Source organism: Balaenoptera ricei, chromosome 14, assembly GCF_028023285.1.
Source record: "Balaenoptera ricei isolate mBalRic1 chromosome 14, mBalRic1.hap2, whole genome shotgun sequence".
NCBI classification, from domain to species: domain Eukaryota; kingdom Metazoa; phylum Chordata; class Mammalia; order Artiodactyla; family Balaenopteridae; genus Balaenoptera; species Balaenoptera ricei.
Window position 1 is genome coordinate 51,938,385 of NC_082652.1, and position 19,413 is coordinate 51,957,797.

Consider the following 19,413-nt stretch of genomic DNA (forward strand, 5'->3'; position numbering starts at 1 on the left):
TTAAGAGAAGTTCTTAAAGATAAGTATCTTAAGTCACTTGAATTTTTTGTTGTTGTTAAAATATTTAGTATATTCTTAGTTCTGGTAAGCTTGTAAACAATGTGGCAAAGCTTTGTGGATCCAGTTAACCTTACAATTTCTAATTCAGTTTTAATAACCAGCATCCCCTTCTATAACATATTTATTCTTTTTTAGTGGAAAATGAAACAAATAGAATGAAGCATGTCTTTCTAACCCCCTTTGTAATTTAAATCCTGAGATTTGGAAATTATTTTCTTTTTATGGTTGCTGAATTTTAGAAGAGGAGTAGGAATTTGGAGATTTTGGGGAATACTTTTATTTCTACCTAATAAGCAGCATATTTGACCTGCTAAGTGTAGTTGTTGGTTTTCTCTAAGTACAATAAAACATGAAGGGAGTTCCGGTTTGCTTTTAAGTGCAGAATTATTGAGAAGCTGCCTTTTATTCCTTTTCCATACATCTGGTGGTTACATTTTTTTTTTTTTAAAGATGTATTTATTTATTGATTGATTGATTCCTATGTTGGGTCTTCGTTTCTGTGCTAGGGCTTTCTCTAGTTGCGGCAAGCGGGGGCCACTCTTCATCACAGTGCGCGGGCCTCTCACCATCGCGGCCTCTCTTGTTGCGGAGCACAGGCTCCAGACGCGCAGGCTCAGTAATTGTGGCTCACGGGCCCAGTCGCTCCACGGCACGTGGGATCCTCCCAGACCAGGGCTCGAACCCATGTCCCCCGCATTAGCAGGCAGACTGTCAACCACTGCGCCACCAGGGAAGCCCTGGTGGTTACATTTTATCCAAAACCTAGACTCCCGGGTTCTGTACAGGCTGACTCCACGCCCTCCCTGTGGGTTGACCCGGAAAATTAAAAAAAAACCAAAGCCAAAAATCAGCCAAGTACTGTGCGGACACCATCCTCCTTCTCTCAGTCCCTGCCTCCCTGACACGGAGGTGACGCTGGAGTCCCGAGTTGTTCACGCAGTTGTTCATGGAAGCTCGGTCCCTGACTGAGGCTTGACCTGACAAGTGCTGCATCCCTGGGTCATCAGGCATCCTTGTTCCTCTGAAGCCTCATGGCCCCTATTTTACGCTGTGTAGGAGCAGAGAGTGAGAATGACAGCTGCAGCCAAGAGGAAGGCTCATACGTGTGAGAAGCACAGCTCAGTGCTGGCTGCATGTGCTTGTCCTTGTGCAAAGGGGTTGTCTCAGATTCCTGTTATATACTGTGATTTAGCTGCATGTTTTAAAGCAATATAAAGCATAATTTATTATAATGGACAGCGCTAAAATAGACTACAGTACTAGTTTTTCCTAGAATGTAATTATAGTTGACCTTTAAATTACACAGAGGTTAGGGACACAGACCCTCCCAGGAGTCAAAAATCCATATATGAATTACAGTCAGCTCTCCGTATTTGTGGTTCCTCTGTATCCTCGGTTCTGTAGCCATTGTTCTGCACCTGTGGATTCAACCAGCCGCGGATCATGTAATACTGTAGTACTTACTTTTGAAAAAAATCTGCATATAAGTGGACCTGTGCAGTTCAAAGGGTTATTCAAGGGTTGACTGTATATAAAAAGTAGGTAATGTGTAGCCCAAAGGCTGAATCTTGACCCCCAGTGTGTTTCCTCGAACCCTAAAAAAGAGGGCTTATTTGTGTTAGCAGGAACCCACAGGTTGTCACACGGCTCTTCTGCCCCATGGAAGCCCCAAAGGGCGGCTGGATCAGCCCTGAGCCTGTCCAACTGTCTCTTCTCCCCACTGCAAGGGCCCTGCTCTGGGAAGCGCTCCCTGTTCTCAGCAGCCTGGCTCCGAGGGCCCCTAACACGGTAACGCTCTCAGTTGTGTGGTATGGAGGTGTCCTGAGTCCTCTCTCTGCAGCAGGAGGACCATCTCCTTAAAGGCAGGGCTACAGCTTCCTGACTCCCTCAGGGAACCTCGCTGGGTGCTGGGCATCTGGAAGGCACTCAAGACATTGAAAGAAGAAGCAGAGCCTCTTGGGATTTGGAGGGACTTTAAATGGGCTCAGCCAGCTCACCCCCATCTGGGTTCTGACTTCCTTCTGCAATAGCCTTAGCAAGGGCCACTCAGAACCTCTGGATGTGGGGAACCTACTACCCCAGCATCTGGTTGGTCTTAGAGCCACTGCTTCTGAGGCTGACTCCGTGTTGCCATGTTTAACTGTTTTGTGACCAGTTGCTTTGTCTTCCCAAGCGATTGATGCTCCACAAGAATGAGAATCTATTCTTACTGATTTTCCCTCAGTGCTAGATGGATAGGCCGGTGTGTGAGCCTGTGAGTCATTGCAGTGAAACCCCTCATTAGAACATGAAGGAGCGCCAGGCAGAGATGAAAATGTCATGGGGGTGTCACTGCCCTTTGAGAAGCCTTCAGTGTCTGAGCCACACAGTAGATTGTGTGCTGGCATCCGAGCCGCTTGCTCCCGCCCCCTCATTTGCGGTCCTTGCTTCTGCTGCCACAGTGGGCCTGCCTCTCCTTACCCATCCCTGGCCTCTGGTTTGCCTCTTCTCAGCAGGTCGGGAAGCTCAGTGGCCACTCCTGTTAGCATGTGTCTTAGGGGAAGTGCTGTGGCACCAGGTGTGGATTATTAAGAGCTTTGAGATGAACAGCGTGTTTGGACTTGGAGGAGTGGCTGTGTGGCCTCCATTGTGGCTATTCCAAGGTTTTGGAGGGTTTTGATAGCTTTCCAGGTTCTGGAGGGCATCAAATTAAGTGAATTCTGGAAAAATAAGGGTTTGATGTAGAAATCTTTTGAAGTCAGGTACTTTTATTACTTTCAAGTCTGTGCAGTAATGTTAGTGAGGTATTTATCAGGAGGAGTCCTGCCGGATGTATTTTGATGGTTAGTTGGGACATGCTTGCAATTAGTACCATTCATTTCCATAAAATTAACGTGCTAATGCTCTTTCTCTAAAGTAGTTTAACTATCTAATATGTTTGTGATTAATTTCACATAGTAAGTCTTCCAAACATAAATAAACGTCCACTTAGACTCAGTAGAAGCCAAATTCGTAGAAACCTAAAATCATGAATCAGAAGAGTTTAGGGATTTTTAAAAAGTAAAATAACAGTGCCAAAAGATCTCTAAACAGAGCTTTCATTGCAAAGGAGAAGATGACATGAATAGGCATGTTGAGACTAATAGAGAAAGAAGGCTCCCTGAGAAAACAGTCAGTGGTTTCTTACTTAGAGAGCCTCATATGGGAGAGTGGGTCCTTGGGACCATGCCGGCCAAGGCCCCGTGACCACAGAGATGCCCAGAAGGGGGTCCTGCTGAGACCAGCTGATGGGGGAGGGGGCTGGGCAGCAACCAGCTTCTTTCCCACGAAGGCACTGAGGAGGCTGAAACCACATAATAATAGTGCACCCACTGAGGAGGGCGCCAAGCCTGGGCTTGCTGGGTTGTTTTATTTACTTGAAGAAATTTTTTTCAGCTCTCAACGTACAAAGATAGCACAGTTCATCATGCCATGCCTTCCCCTCCTGCCCCCAACCTTGTAGTTGCTGAGGAAAATACTCTGGAATTTAGTCTGTTCTCAGTCAGGGAGAGCAGAGAATGTGGGATTCAGGTTAGGAAGGTGAAAACGTTCTGAAGAGTTCAGAGCCCTCCCAAGAACTCAGGTCCCACTGCAATAAGGATGTCGCTGTGAGGACAGAAGCCCAGTAGGCTGGTTGTCCTTCGTGAAGTTGTCGGGGCGTGGAGTGGGGGGTACGAGGCTGGCTACACAAACATTAGCGGCTGGGTGTGCAGAGCAAACCGTGGTGAGAAGGGCGAGCCGGCCTGCCCTTCGTGTGCAATACCGACCCAGTAGTTCCTCGGGGCAGACGCTGTCTCCTGTGTGTCAAATAAAATAGCATCTCCGCCACCAGGTAGCTTCTGCTCTAGTCGGGGGCAACAGACGAATATCAGGTGACCAAACTTGTACGTAGCGATTTCAGGTCACGATAAAGGATGTGAAGAAAATAGAACAGGGTGATGTGAGCGACCAGGGGGCTCCTTTAGATGAAGTAGTCAGGAAGGCACTTCCCATGACGGGAAATTTCTCAGACCTGGAGGATAAGGAAAGGCCAGTCCTGTGGTGACTGGTTAGGGAATAGCCAATGAGAAGACTGAGTCATGCACAAGCTTCAGTATGTGAAAAGCTCATGGTCATATGACTAAAGAAAGGTGGCTAGTGGAAGCTCCCTGGGCAGAGGGAGAGTGACAGGAGATGAGGTCAGGGAGCTTGGCAGAGACATAAAGCCCACAGGGGAGGATTCCACCCTGAATGTGACGCAGAGCGAGTAGAGGGTTGAGAGTACCCGGGTCACTCTGGCTGCAGTCTGGAGAATGGACTTCATGGCGACAAGCCCAGAAGTACTTCGGAGGCTCTCATGGTGGACAGGGAGATGGAGCTATGGATGGAGTCAGGCAAGGACAGCCACTGACAGCCCTGGACGACGGCGTCATGGTAGGATTGGGTGGGAGAAGGGCAGGGTGACTCCCGCTTGCACTCAGTGGATGGCGGGGCCTCGTCCTGAGGTGGGGACTGTGGAAGGAACATGCTGGCAGTGGTTGGTGGGATGGAATGAGCATGAGTGCAAATCAGGAGTTCTCTTTGGGCCGTATTGAATTTGAGGGCCTGTCAGCATTCGAGTGGCAATGTCAGGGGCCGGCCTGGAGAGCACGGAGTCATAGATGGGACTTAAAACTAAGAGCCTGGATCAACTCGCCTAGAGAGAGTGCACGGCAGGGAGCAGGGGGAGTCGTGAGCTCTGAGGCCTTCCCACACCTGGAGGTTGAGCTCTTCAGAAGGAGCCAGCAAAAGAGTAGCCATCCAGGTAGGAGACTGCGGTCGGCCATGGCAAGAGGAAATTGTTTCTGGAGGGAGCAGTTGATTGTGTCACGTGCTGCTGAGGGCTGAGCCAAAATGAGCACAGAAGAGTAACCAGTGACCAACACGGAGGTCATCGGCAACCTTGACAAGAGTAATTTAATCTGCGCGGTGGAGATCGAAATGCTGTCAGGTTGGATTGAGGAGTCCATGGGAAGTGAGGAAGGGGAGCCAGGGAGGGTGGCAACTCTTTTGAAATGTTTTCCTATAAAGGGGAGCTGGGAACCACGGCACTGGCTGGAGAGAGATGTGGAATCAAGGAAAAGCCAGCTGGCTCACTAGGGAAGTATGACAGGAGAAGGGGCAAGGGGTAGAGGGAGGTGCATGTATTTGGAGAAATGACTGGGGGTGGGTGGTGGTTTTCCGCTGTTTCCTGCGGCGTGTGCAGGGCTCCAGTTCTCCCCTAATGCGTACACATGCCTCTAATAATTCGACGTGAGCTGATGCCTGCGGGGGCACTCGGCGTTTCTCCGCTGCAGAGTGAGTGGAGAGCCTGCAGCCGATTCAGGCCAGGGGGGTGGGGCGAGGGGACGTGGGCTGATTGGCTGGTCCTTACCTGATCCGTTCATCCAGCGAGCAAACATGGCTGAGCCCATTCTGTGCCAGGTGTAGTTCCAGGCCCTTCAGACACGATGCAGATCGGCCCCTGTCCCCTAGAAAGCGCTTTCTGCTGGTGGGGGGCGGGGCACTGCCCAGCCACCTGCTGGGGGTGGGAGGAGCAGCCCCGAGGCAGGTTTGCTGTTTCTTAGAAGCAAGATTTGAACCCATTTCCAGGAGGAAGTTGGTGTGTGAGTTCCTTGAGAAGGAGGTTGTGGAAGGAAGTGGGGTGCAGGAAAGGAGACTGTGGGTGAAGGTAGCAGCTGCAGCACCTGCGGGAACGGGCAGGGAGCTGAACTGGAACCCCTGGGCTGCCACAGTCCCCCAGCTGCTGAGCTGAGTTAGGGATCTGCGGCAGCATCAATTGGGAGGTTGAAGAATTTCTCTGGGTGAGTGACCCTCGGCCCGCGCGCGTGAAGGGGGGCCCCTGGGCTACGTGTGGCTCCTCGTGAGTGCAGTGCTCTGGGCCCAGGACTGTGGGGCGAGGCCCCAGGCAGCCCTCTCTGCAGGTTTAAGGACCAGGACTTGGTTCAGGTGACCTATTGTGACCCTGGACAAGTCATTTAACCTGCCGTGCCTGCTTCCTCACCAGAAAAATGAGAATCGATTGTTCTACTTCAGAATGATCTAGTCTGGATAAAATGAAATAACCAACCCAGCAGCTGTTACCTCGTTTGTTGAGACACCATTGGTGTGAGCTCTGGGGCCAAAGACCTTGCGTTCAAATTCTGGTTCTATTTCTGGCTGTGCAATCTTGGGCAGGGGACTCTGTGCCTCAGTTTGCTGACCTGTGCAATGGAGACAATACTAACGCCTGCCTTCTGAGGCGTCCAGTGAAGGAATCTGTGTAATTGCTGAGAAGAGGGGCTGGGTGCCAGCTGCTGTTAGGACGAAGCTTTCAGACATCCCCGCCGTGTCTGCAGCTACACGATGGTTGTATCTTTTCTCTGCAGTTCCGCCTGGTGGTGAAGACAGCCCTGAAGCTGCTGCTGGTCTTTGTGGAGTACTCGGAGTCCAACGCACCTCTTCTGATTCAGGCCGTCTCTGCTGTGGACACAAAAAGGGGTGAGTGGTCCCTGCCTACTATGTCATCGAAGTACAAGTGCCTAATGTTAAGAAGGCTTCCACTTTTTACATGTTCAAAACAGAATTAAGAATGGACAGAATTCCCTTTGTGTGGACTTCCCACCGCAGGAAACATATATTTTAGGATAGTTAAGTGTACAAAGATTAGGTTAGGGAGGGAACGGTGAAAGGAAAGCACTCCTGGGCTAACCCAGGACAGGTCAGACCCCAGCTTATCTTTATGCTCTGTCTTCAGCCTCCACGACTGAACACACAGAACCAGTTCCTTATCCTCTTTTCCCATCCTGCTGGGATCACTCTCACTCCTTCCTCTCTTCCCCTCACACCTGCTTTGTTGGCTCTGACCCCTAGATGTTCCCTGAATGTTCTCCCTTCCCTGGCATGCCCACCCTCCCCTCTGCTATTGGAGGATTCTTCTGAAGCACAAATTTGGCCACATCGTTTTCCGTCTAAAGCCCGCCAGTGGCTTCCCGGTGCCCACAGGATTAGGACCTGACCCTTCGCCATCTAGCCCCTACCCACCCGTCACCCCCGCCTCCTACCCGGCCTGCACCACACCCTCCCTATCTTGGATCAGACGGGCATATGCTCTCAAAGCCCTCACGCGTCCCTATTCTCTGCTGTGCTGTTGTCACTGCCCGTCTCCCATAAGTGTGTGCCCTGCTCAAGGGCAGGGTGTCTGTCTCTTCTTGGTGTCCCAGCACCTGGCTGGCCCACAGCAGGCAGGCCTGCTGTACACACTTGATGACGAACGAGCTTTGGATTTGGTTTACTGTAAAGCAGGCTGTGGCTCCTATAATACTGTGAAGCCTGAAGCTAAAATGGGGTTTTTTGTTTTGTTTTGTTCTTTTAAAAATATTTTAGTTTTGCTCCTCAGTAGGACATTTTTATTAACATTATCATCCCCACAAAGACTCTAATAAGAAGAAAAACGTGATAACATTAACTTTTTTCTTTTTATAACAGTAACACTCTGTAGAAAATTTGGAAAAAACAATGTAAAAGAGACCGTAAAAAATCACCTCTAATCTCGCCAGAGAGAATTGTTGTTAACATATTGATGTATGGTTTTGTGTATGTGTGTGTGTGTGTCTCTGCATGTGCACACACATGTTTATGAACAAGTCAGCTGAGGGACAACTGTCAAAAAGGAATGAGAGGCCTAAATAGCCCTCTTTGATTCAAACCACTTGTGTCTCTGACTTAGCGTTGCTCAGAGACCCACATCCAGGGCTGAATCCAAAGATGAAAGAAAGCAGCTTACTAGTTACTTTGAAAGTTTGAATATAAGTTAATGAAAGCCATCCAGGACCATAAGCTGGGCTCCTGCACTTTCCCCACAAACACGCAGGCAGACCTCAGTCCCCAGCACGGTGGATTGCAGGCTGGAGGGGACTCCAGGCCCGTGTGTAGGTGTATCACAGAGGCAGTCCCTAGTGTGTGGTCGGGGGCTGTGAGTCTGGAAAGTGGATCCCAGACAGGGGCGGGTTTCTTTCTGCCACAGCCTGTTGCCATCTGAAGCACGAGCATGAAGACCCTCATGGCCTCAAGAGCAGATCAGTGGGACTCCCTGAGAATCCTAATGAGGGCTCTCAATGGCTCAGAAGCCAAGCCGGGCTTTCCCAGGGCCAGTCAATGAGGCCTAAGGCCAAAGGTGGGTATTTGGGGAGAGAGTGAGGCCAATCCTTTCATCTGTCCTTGGAAGATTCATACTCCATCCTCCAACCCTGGGGGTTGCTTTAGGACAATTAGCGGACTCTTCATTTTCCTGTCCTAAATTTCAGGTAACTCATGGGCCCTTGTCATGGGAGCCCTGTTAGAGGGGACAACCTTCTTGTGACCTTGAGGTTCTCCTTTGGCTTCATTGGGTTGGGAGCTCATAGTTTCCTTCCTCGGACGGCACATTTCATGGAGGGCATGTTGTGGAGGTAGAGGAGTGATCCCGAGGGCTCTCCACCCCCAAGACTCTACCTGCAGCCCCAGTCAGAGGCTCTCAGCTATACTCTCTCCCCCAAGACAAAACAATGGCCATCTTCTCCCAATTTGTAAAAATATAAAATCAAAACGGCCAAGGGGTTGTTTTTTCAACGTCACGATTTTTGCCTATAAAATTTCTTAAGCTTCTGGCAAGTGCTATCATCTGTCTGCTGAGCACTAGTGGCTGAGAACAGAAAGGAACCACACTGATGGAAAAACTCAGCCATAGCTTATCACGTGTGGTTCATTCCCATGTTTCTCTATGACATGTGTGGTCTTGGCCATGATTTTACAACATACACATATAACATCATCCTCTTTTACTGCTAGTAAAATTGTTCCTGAACCCTGTGCTGGAATTGGACCACTGAATATGTCATGCTCTTCTGCTGGGAGCAGCCTGACTCGCAGGTGTGTTTCCACCTGGCAAGGTTAGAAGCTGCTCTCGCTCTCCAGTCCCCTCTCAGCTGGACCAGCAAGTAGACAGATGTGCCAGAGGTGACTGAGGGCCAGCCGAGTACGTCCATTTCCACACAAGTCTATAAATAAGCCATAAATTTGACTCCTCAAGGTGGCTTTAGACTCATTTTGGGGGGGATAGGGTGGAGAATGGGCATGTTATAGACTTTTTTAGTAGAAAGGAATTCATTTGGATGATGAAAACTGTTAAATTTAAAGAATCAGCAAAGAAAATCAACAAATGAGCTAAAAGGCCTCAAAAATTACTGCCACCTACAGCAAATGAAGTTGTCTGAGAACAAATTCCTCTGGTTGCTTTATAAACATCCCACATCCCACACGTGGGTTAACCAGAAGTGTTCATTTGTGAGCATGGATGGACAATTTGCTGTCAGGCCAAGAGTGGGCCCGTTAGGGAGCAGCAATAAAAGCTGAGAGATCTAGGTGTTTCATAGAGACTAATAAATATGCATGAATTAATGAAAATTAAACGGGCCCTACTTGATCCCGGCTATTGCCACTTTGGTTCAGGGGCTAGAATGAAATGGTGGATTGGAGTTAGTCTCTAGGGCATGGCTCAGTGTCACACCTGTCTGCGCATACTGCAGGGGCAGACTTTTTTTTTTAAGATTTATTATTTATTTATTTATTGATTTTTGGCTGCATGGGGTCTTGGTTGTGGCATGCGGGATCTTCGTTGAGGCACGTGGGATCTTTCATTGCGGCACGCGGGCTTCTCTCTAATGGTGGCGTGCAGGTTTTTTTCTCTCTCTAGTTATGACGCTCAGGCTCCAGAGCGTGTGGGCTCTGTAGCTGTAGTGCACGGGTTCCAGAGTATGTGGGCTCTGTAGTTGCGGCACGCAGTCTCTCTAGTTGAGGCACGCAAGCTCAGTAGTTGTGGCGCGTGGGCTTAGTTGCCCTGCGACATGTGGGATCTTAGTTCCCTGCCCAGGGATCTAACCCGCGTCCCCTGCATTGGAAGGCGGATTCTTTACCACCGGACCACCAGGGAAGTCCCAGGGGCAACTGTTTTGCGTGCATCTTCAAGTCAGTTTCTCTTCCTAGTGGATGGGGCCAGGCAGGAAGAGAGAAAGGCAGTAAGCACTCGTGGAAGCCCACGGGAGGGCCTTGCTTTGTCATTTTGCTATCATCAGAGACTTCCTTTCCTGGGGACCTTCGCTGTGGTGATCAACAGGAAACTGGTCGAGAACCCTCTGCTCCCCTGGGCGGGGTGTCCCTCCCTCTGACTGTATGAGTTTGCCTCTCAGACACAGGGGGCAGCACTTATTTTGTTCCCTACAGACTGGGTAACTTATTTTGAAATTTCAGTCATAAATCTTGAGTCCTGCTAATTTGGTTCAGCACTGCTTTTGAAGAAGTTCCATTTTTCATTTGAATGTGAGGTGATGAGATATGACATAATTTCTAAACATGTGTCTAACACATGATTAACAGGGGAAAAAGAATCCAGCCATCTTTTCAAGCGATCCCGTCTCTGACTTCTGCTCAAGGATACATTGCTCTGTGAAGAATGCACAGAGCATGGTGGAGGTTAGAGTGGACAGAACTCAAGCTCTGTTTCCATTGCTGCTTAGAGCAGAAGTATACCTGTTAAGGGTTCATTGGTCACGCTCAAAGGCTTGGAACATGCTGCTGGGACCTTGTATTTGAGTGTTAGACCAACTTGTGTACAAGGCATCGTGCAAAATAGCTTACTATTTTCTTTTGGGTTTAATACAGAGACTCGGGGGGAGAGTAAGAGGGAGAAGTACTGAGCGGTTTATTCTGTGCTTATTTACTCTGGGTTGAGGGAGGGGTGCTACGGTTTGGTGGGAGGAGGAGCCTGGCCTGGGAGCCTGTGTGGAAGGCCTGTGGGTCCGTGTGGGTGTCCTCCACCCACCACTGCAGTGGCAGCTACTGCTGTTCGAGTGCCTGCCATGCAACAGACACTGTTCTAAGCGTTCTTCATATACAACTCATTTGTTTGACAGATATTTAAGTGCCAACCATGTGCTTGCAAACATCAGAGAAAAACCAGGCTTTCATGGAACCTATACTCACTCCAGTGTTTGGGGTGGAGGAAGGGGAGGTGGAGTTGGAGGGAGACGGATGATAATGATGAAGGAAATGACTGTCTCCTGATGTTCTCCATCAGTGCTCAGGAGAATGGACAAAGTGCTCTACCTCCATGACACCTCACAGTGAGCCTCTAGGGTGGATCCGATCCCTCCAGGTTAGACGCGTCTCTCTAGCCTCTGTTCATTCCACTACTTTGGGGCTCGGTTTCGTTCTCTGTTATGTGAAGGGGGAAGATCGTGTGGCTTATGATTCTAATACAGGACCATCCCCTACCTACACGTACACACACGTAAACCCCAAATGGAGCAACAAAGGTGATGGTGGTGGGGGTGAACTGGACCATTTAGTTCCGACAGGTGGCAGCTCTTGGGACAGTTATGACTGCTGGTGCTTGACACAGGCCAGCTGGAGCCCTGCCAGGGCTATTTGTGTTGAACTAGAAGGTTTCTTCCCCTTTTCCTTCATTCTTCTAAAAATTTTCTATTTTCTGGTCCCCAGACAGTCAAAGGACAATGAACATTTATCCCAACAGTGTATGAATACATGCAAATTTCCAGTCTTGAAATCCTTAAATGGTAAAAAGGGAATCAGATATTACAGCTGAAGAACACAGTTTTTAATTAAGCCATCGGAGAGAGCACGGCCCTGCCGACACCTTGATATCAGACTTTTTCATTATAATGGATAAACTGGTGCACAGATATGTGTGTCTGCATGAGACAGAGAGAGAGAGAGAGAGGAGATAGTCCAGGCACATCCCTCTCTCCGGGATGCCTGCGGTTGCTTCTTGGCCTTTCCTTCCCCAGGCCCTGTTTGACATGTGTGGCTCCAAAGTAAGGAACCAGGAAGCAGTTCTGGGCCCCCGAGCCCCACTAAGAATCCTTTGCATTGATGCTGTCTCTCTTGCATAGGCTTTTCTTTACACATACGTGGGGAACCCAATAGAACTCGTGTTTTCGTGTTTTGTACTGAGGTTGGGTGTGAGTGTGAATGACGAAGTTGTCCTTGTTATGAACATGAGCAAAGGCACCTGGAATGCTTGACCTATACTTGGACAGTGAGACCCATGACCTACTGACCACACTGATTGTCTTGAGGGTGGAAACAGTTACTTTGCTGGGCTTTGAAGAACAGGTGTAGACTTCAAAATAGTTTGATGATAAAGATCAGCAAGAAGATAATTTTCAACAGTTAGCAGGCAAAGGATCATGCTTTTGTGTTCACAGTAACAAAGGGTCATAGAAGCTTAGTCCATAGGTTCATAGTTTGGACCAACTGGGCAGCTAGTCCAGAGGAAAAGGCTTTTGGTTCCCTTGCTGGGAGCACCAACACACCTGTACGTCAAACTACATCTGTGTCTTTCACATTGTATAGTAGCTGCCTATTCCTTTTAAAATTCTCCTGTCTTCTTTTCTTACTGTGTGCATTTAACCCTCTGGCTCTTTTAAAACTGCCCCAGTTTAACCCACCCATGCCCTCTCAGGGGTCTCCAGTCTCACTAGTCAGACATTTTATTGAGCACCTACTGTGTGCCGGGCACTCTGCCAAGGGCACAGAGATAAGACAGGACACATCACTGCCCTTGGGGAGCTTTTGTTCTCAAGGCCAGGAAATCAGCTCTGACATAACCCATCCATTTGGAACCCACTGGTTTTAGGTTATTTCAGACTTTACTTTTTCAGCAAAAATAAGCCATATGCCTTTGAGATCTTTATAGAGAAAGCAGGAAAGAGCTGCACGTTCCACACCGCCACGCCAAGGGCAAGGCAATACGTCACTGCAGATGTTTATCTCCAGCGTAGGAAATCACATCAGGGTGTTGTGTACCCTTTGTGGCCTTGGCCTTGGCTTGGCGATCCTGAACGTGGAGGGTTTCCCTGCCCTCCCTGGAGCCACGGGACAGCCTCCAGGAGCCTCCCCCCGGAGCCCCACTGAGGAGTCACCTCTTGCACCAAACCTTCCTCAACCATCGCACTGCAAGAGACAGACCTCCCTCGTTGAGTGACAGGCTTGGCTAAGCGCTTTGCCTTCTAAGTGCTTTTACCCTGTGCTGAGGTGTGTTCCTGTACTTATGCCTAACTGTTCCATTTGATTATAAGCCTCTTGATGACAGACTCCCAGAGACCCAGTTCCTTGGTACCTGGTTGATGCTTAAATAGTTATTTGTGCCTTGATTGAATAGAGATAATATACTTCTGTTCTTGAAATGTTTGCTAGATGGACGTTTCACAGTTATTGTTTGAAGTCCATTGCTAGAGTGACTGTAAAGCCCTCCTGCATCCCCTTTCCTTGCAGGAGATGGACATACAGAGAGTACTTACAAAGAATTTCCACACTTAGAGAGTAAAATGCATGGTCTAAAAAAGCTGCATATGAATGGATTTTTAAAAAATCACCTATTTAATATAAAGGGAACTTTTCAAACAAACTGATAGGCATCCTGACACTGAAGAGTATACATTTTCAAGTAGACAAGGATGACATGGTATATTGTCACCTAATTGGAAACATATTCAAGTGCATCCTAAGAATTGTGTCATGCTTTGAAATTTGGTGACTGAAAGGCACTGCCATCATTGGGTGATAAGTCCCTGGGTAAACTGTGATGTGAATTGGACAAGGAGTGTTGAATTGCTCTTTCTAATGATTTTTTGCTTTATTCCTAGGAGTCAAACCTTGGTCAAATATCATGGAAATCCTGGAGGAAAAGGATGGGGTCGACACGGAGTTGCTGGTTTATGCAATGACTTTAGTGAACAAGGTCGGTTGATGTTTGTTATGGGTTGAACTGTGTCCCCCCACCCCAAAAGATGTTGAAGTCCTAACCCCTGGTACCTGTGAATGTGATCTTATTTGGAAATAGGATCTTTGCAGATGTAATCAGGTTAAGATGAGGTCATTAGGGTGGGCTCTAATCCAATAGGACTGGTGTCCTTATAAGAAGAGGAAGAGAGATACACATAGAGGGAAGACAAGGTAGACACGCATACATGAGGAAGACAGCCAGCGAAAGCAGGGGCAGAGATTGGAGTGATACATCTATAAGCTGAGGACCGCCAACGGATGCTAAGGATTGTCAGCAGCCAATCCCGGATGAAGCAAGGAAGGATCCTACCCTAGAGCCATTGGAGAGAGCACGGCCCTGCCGACACCTTGATATCAGACTTCTAGTCTCTTCACCTGGGAAAGAATAAATTTCTGGGTTTTTTTCTTCTTCAGAAAACCAGTTTTTTATTTTTAAAGCTCTGCCGTGTTTCTAGTGGGTGCCGAGGGTCACCTGCCACACTCACACCAGGTGGTCCATGTAGCCAGCAAACAGTCTGGCCATCAGCAGACCAGGCCAGAGAGGTCCACTGGGGTGGTTCTGCCTTGCTGCTGGTCCTGATAACTTCTTGCTTCAATTCATCTACAGTAATTTTGCCCAGCAAGTCCCAGATCTTGATGCTGAGCCAGTGGCAGCACAGAGCCAGAAGCATCTGGGACTGAAGCACAGGGCGTTGATGAGGCTCCCACCATCTAGCGTGTGAAGGTGCTTGCCTTCGTTGAGGTCCCACAACTTGGCCTGGCCATCCTTGCCTCCAGAAGCACAGAGGGATCCATCTGGAGAGATGGTCACAGTGTTCAGGCAGCCTGTGTAGCAAATGTGATTGGTCTTCAGCTTACAGTTTACCAAGTTCCATACCTAATTTCTGTTGTTTTAAGCCTCTCAGTTTGTGGTACTTTGTTATGGCAGCCCTAGGGAACTAGTACATGTGAAAATCTAAAATTTGCCTTCTGAAGAAGAACCACATCGTGTGCACCCCCGTGGCGGGAACACACTTCAGCATGCCTCTTTGCAAGAGAAAACCCTTTACACCCACACGTGGCATGTGTGCAATGTGTGCTGGTGCTCATACCTGTGAAGGCCTGAGAGTCTGCATGCTTTCTGTGCTTTGGTTCTTTCCAATAAAACCGGAAAGAGGGTAGCGAGAATTTTATGGCTACTCATCCTATCAAGATGTCCCCTTGAAAACATTTTTCCTTAAGAATATAGATGAGCAAGTTTTACTCTAAGGAAATCATTCACAATCAGACAGAAAAGCAAGCACTCTGTTCCACGGCTTATTGACTTCTGACTGCTGTGGGCGAGGTATGGATTCCTGAGGGCGGGTCCCGTCCTCCTCCTGTGATGGTGACCTCACCCTTGTGCTCCCTTTCCTCCCATTACGTCCTCCCTGGTCACCAGCTTGTGTCCGTCCTGAGAGGTGCTCTGACAGTGGGTCCCATGCTGACCTGGGACAGCCCACTCTCAGGACTGGAGCTCCTTCATCCCAGTGCTCGGGCCCCTTCCTCATTAATAATTGAGGTAGGGTGGGGTTGTTTCTCTTCCCTGGACCCCAGACGCCACATCTGCTACCCCAAGATCCTCCCTTTTTGTGCCCCAGGCTGCCAGGTGCAAGCCTAAGGACCAACTGCAGTGATCATTAGTTCTTCAGAAAGGACCCAGAATCTCTTCCTGAAATGTAACTGGAGAAACATTTCCCCTGATGACTGAGGACAAATTAGTAGAAAGCAACATAATTATGAAAAGTAATTCTACTAGATATTAAAATGTTGTGCAAACTCTAAGGATTAAAACAATGTGGTCTTGACTCTTTCCTCAGCAGATGGCTGAAGCAGAGGGGCTCTGAAACAGACCTCAGTGCAGAGGATGACTCACCCTGTGATTGACATCCATAGGGATGGTCAGCTTTATTCATGACTGGGAGAGGTTTTGATAAATGGAAATAAACAAAAACATACTTTGACTGTACACCAAAATAAATTTCAGTTAGATTAAAGAGTTCAATGTAACATATCAAACTGTAGAAAACTGAGGAAAAACTAGAGGTGAAGATTAACTGGTCTCTAGTTGCCGAATAATAAAATAGTAAAACCAGTCAAAAAGGTTCCAAAGCAAAGGATTTAAATATTTCACTGTATAAAACTATAAACTATAAAACATCTTATTTGTAAAATGAAATCCAAAACAAAAAGTAAAGGCAAGTGACAAACTGGGAAATTGTTTGCAAAAAACTGGGCAGAAAATGATACTATCCTAAATATATTAAGAACTCCGTTGAAAAATGAATGACGTTAACCCTACTAAGATTAAAAGAAATATATAGTAAAACAACAAGCCATTTTCTCCGGGTCACGTGGGCAGTGATTGCTTTTTAATGAAATGCCGTTTGTTGATGAGGTCACAGGAAATTTCCTACAGTCCTGGTGGGGAATGGGCATCACTGTTCTGGAAGATAATCCTAAGAATTCGGTTTCTATCTTCAAAGCTCTTTGTGAGTTGATTTTACCATGCAATTTGAAAGCAATTTTCTGTTGGTTTTTGAAGATGAAGGTCACCTATTTCCTGTCATTTTCAGTCACTGCCATTGTTTTGGAAAACATTAAATTCAGCAAAAATGGCATTTTCACTCTTGCACAGTGTTTTCGTTGTAATGCTCTCCACCTCAGTGGTAGAGGCCATGCTCGGCTGTGTAACGATCCCAGCAGCAGCCGCATGGCGTGGGCATCCTGCTGCCAATCACTGGCAAGGACCCAGCACGTGTCACACTCTCCTTGGCACCATAAGGCATCTAGCGTCCAGGAATTCCTCACTTACTCTTTCTCTTCTGGCAGTTCCGTCTCATCTTTTGTTAGTTCTGGCCCAGGGGAAGTCCAAGAAGGTCCTGAGGACATGATTCTAAGTGTCATCCTTTCCTCAAAAAGGTCAGCAGGCCGCTGGCACCCACACTGGGTTTGTTTTCTTTTGTTGAATTTTAGTCACGTTTGTCGTTCCAGTGAGTAACATCTTCTGAGATCCCAAACATCATAACACATTGAAATGCTAATATGGGTCTGGAAAAAATTCAGACTCTGAAATGTGGGAAATTATATTGCTTTTCTAACTTTTCTTTCAACAAAATGGAAGCTGGCCTAATAACATGGAATTCAAAACATTAACATTTTTATGACGAAACAAGGGTATGAAATTCTAGCCTGCTCATGGTTCTGAAACTGAAGTCTGCTCCCTTTGTTAAACAGGGAGATTAATGAGGGGTTTCCAGGATCCAGACTAACCCCCCCTGAACTCTCCCCACCCCCCCAAACCATGTCTTCAGAAGATCTGAGGGGGCATCAGAAACGAGCCGTTTCTCACCCTGCAAGCTGAAGTTGCATGGTGCTCTGTCCTGATCCAGCTGCAATCTCCTAGGTGGGATTCCCCGCTTTGGGGGCTCAGATATTGATCACCTTGTAGAATCAGATGAAGCAGGTGGCGGGGGAGGGGGGAATGAGTTACAAGAGACATTACCATGGGGCTGGCTTGGAGCCTTCAGGGAATGCGACCCCAGGGAGCCCTGGGGAGGGAAGCAACTCTAGCGGAGCCAGGGGGTGAGTTACCTGATGGGATTCACACTGAGCATTTGTTTTCAGATTTGATTATATTGTTTTTTTAATTACCATATAGTAAAATTGACTTTTTTCTCTTGGTATTTAGCTGTGTAAGTTTTGACACATACATAGTTATGGATAACCTTCACAATTAGCATATAGAACGGCTCCATCTCCCCTCAAATCTCGCTCATGTTATCCTTTTATAATGACATCCTGATCACTGTTCATGCCCCTGGCAACCACTGATTTATTCTCTATCACTATAGTCCTATTATTTCAAAAATGGGAATCATACAGGATGTGACCCTTTGAGGCTGGCTTCTCTCACCCAGCACAGTGCCTTAGAGATTCATCTATGTTACTACGCGTATTAATAGTTTGCTCCTTTCTGCTGCTGTATAGTGTGCCATTGTATAATATAAATATGCCACCATTTGCTATCTCTTCATCCACTGAAGGAGATTTGGATGCTCACAGCTTTTGGCTTTCACAGATGCTTCTGCTTCTGCTGCTATGAACACTGTGTGTACAGGCTTTCACCACACTGGTTTTACCCCACAAGAAAGATTTGATGGGATCAGTGAAAACCCAGGGACTGGAAAATAAAATGTCCTTTAGGACAGAGATTTCTCCCTCTGAGAGATGCTGTAAAGATTTACTTGTCACAAACCCTGGCAAGACAAGGTCTGAGAGAAACCAGGAAGGGGGTCCTGAGTGTCATCTGAGAGTGAAGGCGTCAAGAGACATTTGCTCATAGACTTTTCTGGAGTAGCTGCCACCTTTGCCAGAAATAGGCACCTTAGCAGTGAGTGTCAGCGTAGAAATGGGAGGACAGGGCCCAGGAGGGGTGGGAGTGTGGCAGAGTTTGCTGAACATGTCAGAGAATCAGCTGAAAAGATGTGAGTGTGTTTCTGGGCTGCACGGTCCCCTCCCCGTGCAGGCGGAGAGCGAAGCTGTCTTTGACAAGATCAAGCGCATTCAGGGTGGTATGGCCATGGACTAGAGAAGCTGTCTTTGATGGTGGTGGACGGCCAGCTCCCCTGCAGCCATCCGTGAGAGGTGGTGGGACGCGGGTGTGGCTCAAGCCCACATTTTCACCGTGGAAATGACAGATGTCCTCTCAGTCGATACCCTCAGATCTGGGCCTCTTATTGAGCAAGGGCTCTCTGATCTGTTTGGTTCTATAGACATAATTATTTAATAGAAATCTCCCTACCAACCCATCATGGTTGGGCTTGCTAAGGCAATGGGGATTAGGTCCAGGAATTTAACCTCCTGGAAACTTCTGAGAGAAGGAACCTCAGTTGACTCTCAGCAGGGAAAAAAGGGAAGAAGAAAGGAAGGGAACGGGGAGGTGAGGAGACGGCCAGAGGCCCCTCTCTGTGCCCATCCTATCCCCCCACACTGCCGTGTAGAAAGTTTTGAATCTAACCCTGAATGTCTACTCACCTGTGATTGGCAGGTCAGCAGTCAGTCAGGGCACCTCCGATCATTAGCCCTGCCCTGGCGTTTGTATCACCATTTCCCTCTCCTCATCTTTTAACAAGTTCTGGAGTTTTCACTAAAACCAAAAGATGGACTTGTTCTGATGAGAGGGTGCTTTGGACAGGTGTGTACTTTTTCAGTTAACTCAGTGGACTGCTATCTGCTAATGCAGCAGTGACTGCCTTGCCCAGCATCTGCAGACACCTACGTGTGCTTCCACACTTGGCCACTTAGGTGTGAGCACCTGTTTATTTATTACAGCTGCTGACTGCTCACAGCCTCCTGTTCTGTGTCCTTGCTGGGCCCCCTGATGGATTAAGCTGTCGTATCCCAGTTATTTTTCTTCAGTGTCTGGTCTCAACAGCAGTGAGTTGTATCCTCTTTGTTCAGCATAGAAGGGAAACA

General features: G+C 47.8%; 1 protein-coding gene across 11 annotated transcripts in view; it reads left to right on the forward strand.

The window, feature by feature from the left end:
• The window catches only part of FHOD3 (formin homology 2 domain containing 3), a 505,109-nt gene that overhangs the window by 304,453 nt on the left and 181,243 nt on the right, over nt 1-19,413 (forward strand). For all 11 annotated transcript variants that reach the window (XM_059895637.1, XM_059895638.1, XM_059895639.1 and 8 more), the window contains 2 exons: nt 6,465-6,576; nt 13,779-13,873. In XM_059895637.1, the coding sequence (XP_059751620.1) occupies nt 6,465-6,576; nt 13,779-13,873 (207 nt within the window). The remainder of the gene's footprint in view (nt 1-6,464; nt 6,577-13,778; nt 13,874-19,413) is intronic.